Here is a 2,453-nt window from a genome sequence, read left to right on the forward strand (position 1 = left end):
CGTTATTTCAAAATATATTTTTATCTTCTACTGTAATTCATTTTCTATTTTGTTCTAGATTTTTATATTAGCATCACATTACTTTTAATGTCATTATTTTCTCTTATTTTCTATGCCTGCGCACAAATTGAGTTGTATTAAATATATTTATTCAAAATTGTGTTATAATTAATGCTTATATACCTGATATGGCGTTTAATTAACAAAGAAGCCAGTATAGTCTAGAATAACAAATATGTAGATAGTAACAAATAAGATAGCAGTAATAAATTTGCGAAGAGTGAATCAGTGACAATAACTCAGTTAATCAGATTTATTTTTATTACAAGTAATCATTACAATATATATCACTGATTGAGAATACGTTTTACAGCGAATAGTATCACAACACGAAATATACAGAGAAAGTGCGGACGAGCGTTCATTTACAGCGCCGAGAAAGAAATCAATCTCACTCACACCTTTATGAACCAAATTACTTTCATTAATCGATATTATGCTAGCGACGGCGACATAAAACATCATGGACATTCCTGTAATGGCCATAATAGCAGAGCGCAAATCATCTGATACATTGGACGTGACAGCGGAGCTAATAAGTTGTGTATCTTCTGGAAAAAAAGGATAATGAAATCAAAATGATAGATTTCGATGCCTTAATGATGCGTTATATCTGATTAAAAGCGTGAAACGTACCGCTCAATCTCCCGACTAGTTCTCCCGTACTTTCTCTGTCAAACATTGCCGTTTCCTGTTGAAGGATAGCGGCGTACGCCTGTTTCCTAAGGGACTGCGTGATTTTGTGTTCCGCCGTCGACATTAGACAAACTCTGCCAAAGTTGCTCACACCGCCTATGAGAAATATCACAAAGAGAGCAAGCGGGGGCGGCCAGCAAAAGTAAAGTCTTCAATTCCGAGCGTCTCTTCGCCTTAACCGCATGTACTACGGGCATAGATGCGTCGGACCGGATAGCGTTGGTCGTATAGTGTCTCAGTCCGATGAACACGCGGCCCTTCCTCGAGAATCTGACAATTCTGCTTGTGTCGGCCTTCGATTCGGGTTAACCTAAACACAAAACAGTGTCACTCAGGATTTCATTGGAACATCATCGTGACTACGCATATGTACGATCGAATACGTACGATCAGCTTTGCGGGAAACTGTCCAAATTCTCCTGAGTATTCTGTTGTGTATTAGATCGCAATAATTCCTAATTGCACGCACCTCGTATGTAAATACTCCGTTTCTTCTCTTTTCTCTACTGCTCTAGTGCCACTAGTGCACTTTCTACACTCAATATGGCACCTGAACCCAAGAAGGAGGGCTCGACCCACACGTACGTTACAATGGAACTGTGTGAGTGTGCGATCCGCTTAAACAATGTTCAAAAGATTGTTAAGCGTATCAAAAACGGCGGATCGTCTGTGATTGGTCGCAGAGTCGATACGCCCGATACGCGCGTATCTCGATACGCGCCATGGGACGGCACCCTTAGTTTATTTAGCGGTTCACGATGAAGTTTAGTTTTATTTCTCGCACAAAGGTTGGCGTGTTCGTTTCGATGCGTTGACGGTGAACCACGAAGATATCCAGTATTAGGGTGTCGGAGGAACATCCCCCGGACCCGGTACGCGCGTCCATCAGGTGGGCGCGGAAAAAAGATAATGTTCCCGGGAAATCCAACTTCTCCAAGAACAAAGACGCTGGAGCGTCTCCCGAGAACCTGGGATATCGCCCCAGGGGGTTGACGTCATGGTCCGGTAAAATCCCCGGGAATCGCATCTTTTTCAGAGAGAGAGGGGTCCGATCGTCTCACAAGGACCGGAGAAACCTCCCCAAGGGGTTGGCGTCAGTGTCCGACAAAATCCCCGGGAAACGCGTTTTCGTCAGGAACAAGAGTGTCCATCTGTCTCGCCAGGACCTGGGACAAGGGGTCGGCGTCGTGATCGAATGGGTTCCCGGAATCCGTCGTAGAAAGTCCTGGGACACCCGCCTAGAGGGTCGACGTCGTTCTCCGACAAGATCCCCGGGAAACGCACCATCTCCAGGAGCAAAGGCCCGAAGGGGTAATACTAGCCACCGAGAAACCTAGCCAAGGGGTCGGCGTCAACGGCCGACGACAAAGATGTCACCCGGACGTCCTCCACAGGAAAATCACCCGGAATCACCATCAAGGGCATCTCCAAGGAAGTGCGCAGGGGTCGGCGTCATCCGCGTCGATAAATTTCCAGAAGTGAAGACCTGGTGCAGCGGTGCCAAAGCGAGAAGGTTCTCGCACTGCGTTGCGCGTGGAAATTTCCACGGGAACCTTCGGGAACGGACGTAAATCGAAAGTGCGCAAAAAGGCACGCAAGGAGACAGTGAGAATCAACTTGTTTTCGCATGATCGCGCCAGATGTACGTGTCGCGAACAATAGGCGAAAAGAGAAAGTTCGGAAAGTGGGAGCGACCC

At 46.1% G+C, this 2,453-nt stretch overlaps 1 protein-coding gene across 1 annotated transcript; it reads right to left on the reverse strand.

The window, feature by feature from the left end:
- Positions 1-285: 285 nt before the first annotated feature.
- LOC112466894 (ATP-binding cassette sub-family B member 10, mitochondrial-like) lies at positions 286-1,308 on the reverse strand. Its single transcript, XM_025035241.1, has 3 exons — positions 1,144-1,308; positions 697-1,066; positions 286-611 (listed from the first exon to the last, which is right to left on the reverse strand). The coding sequence occupies exons 2-3, from the start codon at positions 818-820 to the stop codon at positions 304-306; spliced, it is 432 nt and encodes a 143-aa protein (XP_024891009.1). The 5' UTR covers positions 821-1,066; positions 1,144-1,308; the 3' UTR covers positions 286-303.
- Between the last annotated feature and the right edge of the window lie 1,145 nt (positions 1,309-2,453).

Source organism: Temnothorax curvispinosus, unplaced genomic scaffold (genome assembly GCF_003070985.1).
Source record: "Temnothorax curvispinosus isolate PA1 unplaced genomic scaffold, ASM307098v1 QBEX01016677.1, whole genome shotgun sequence".
Classification (NCBI taxonomy): Eukaryota; Metazoa; Arthropoda; class Insecta; order Hymenoptera; family Formicidae; genus Temnothorax; species Temnothorax curvispinosus.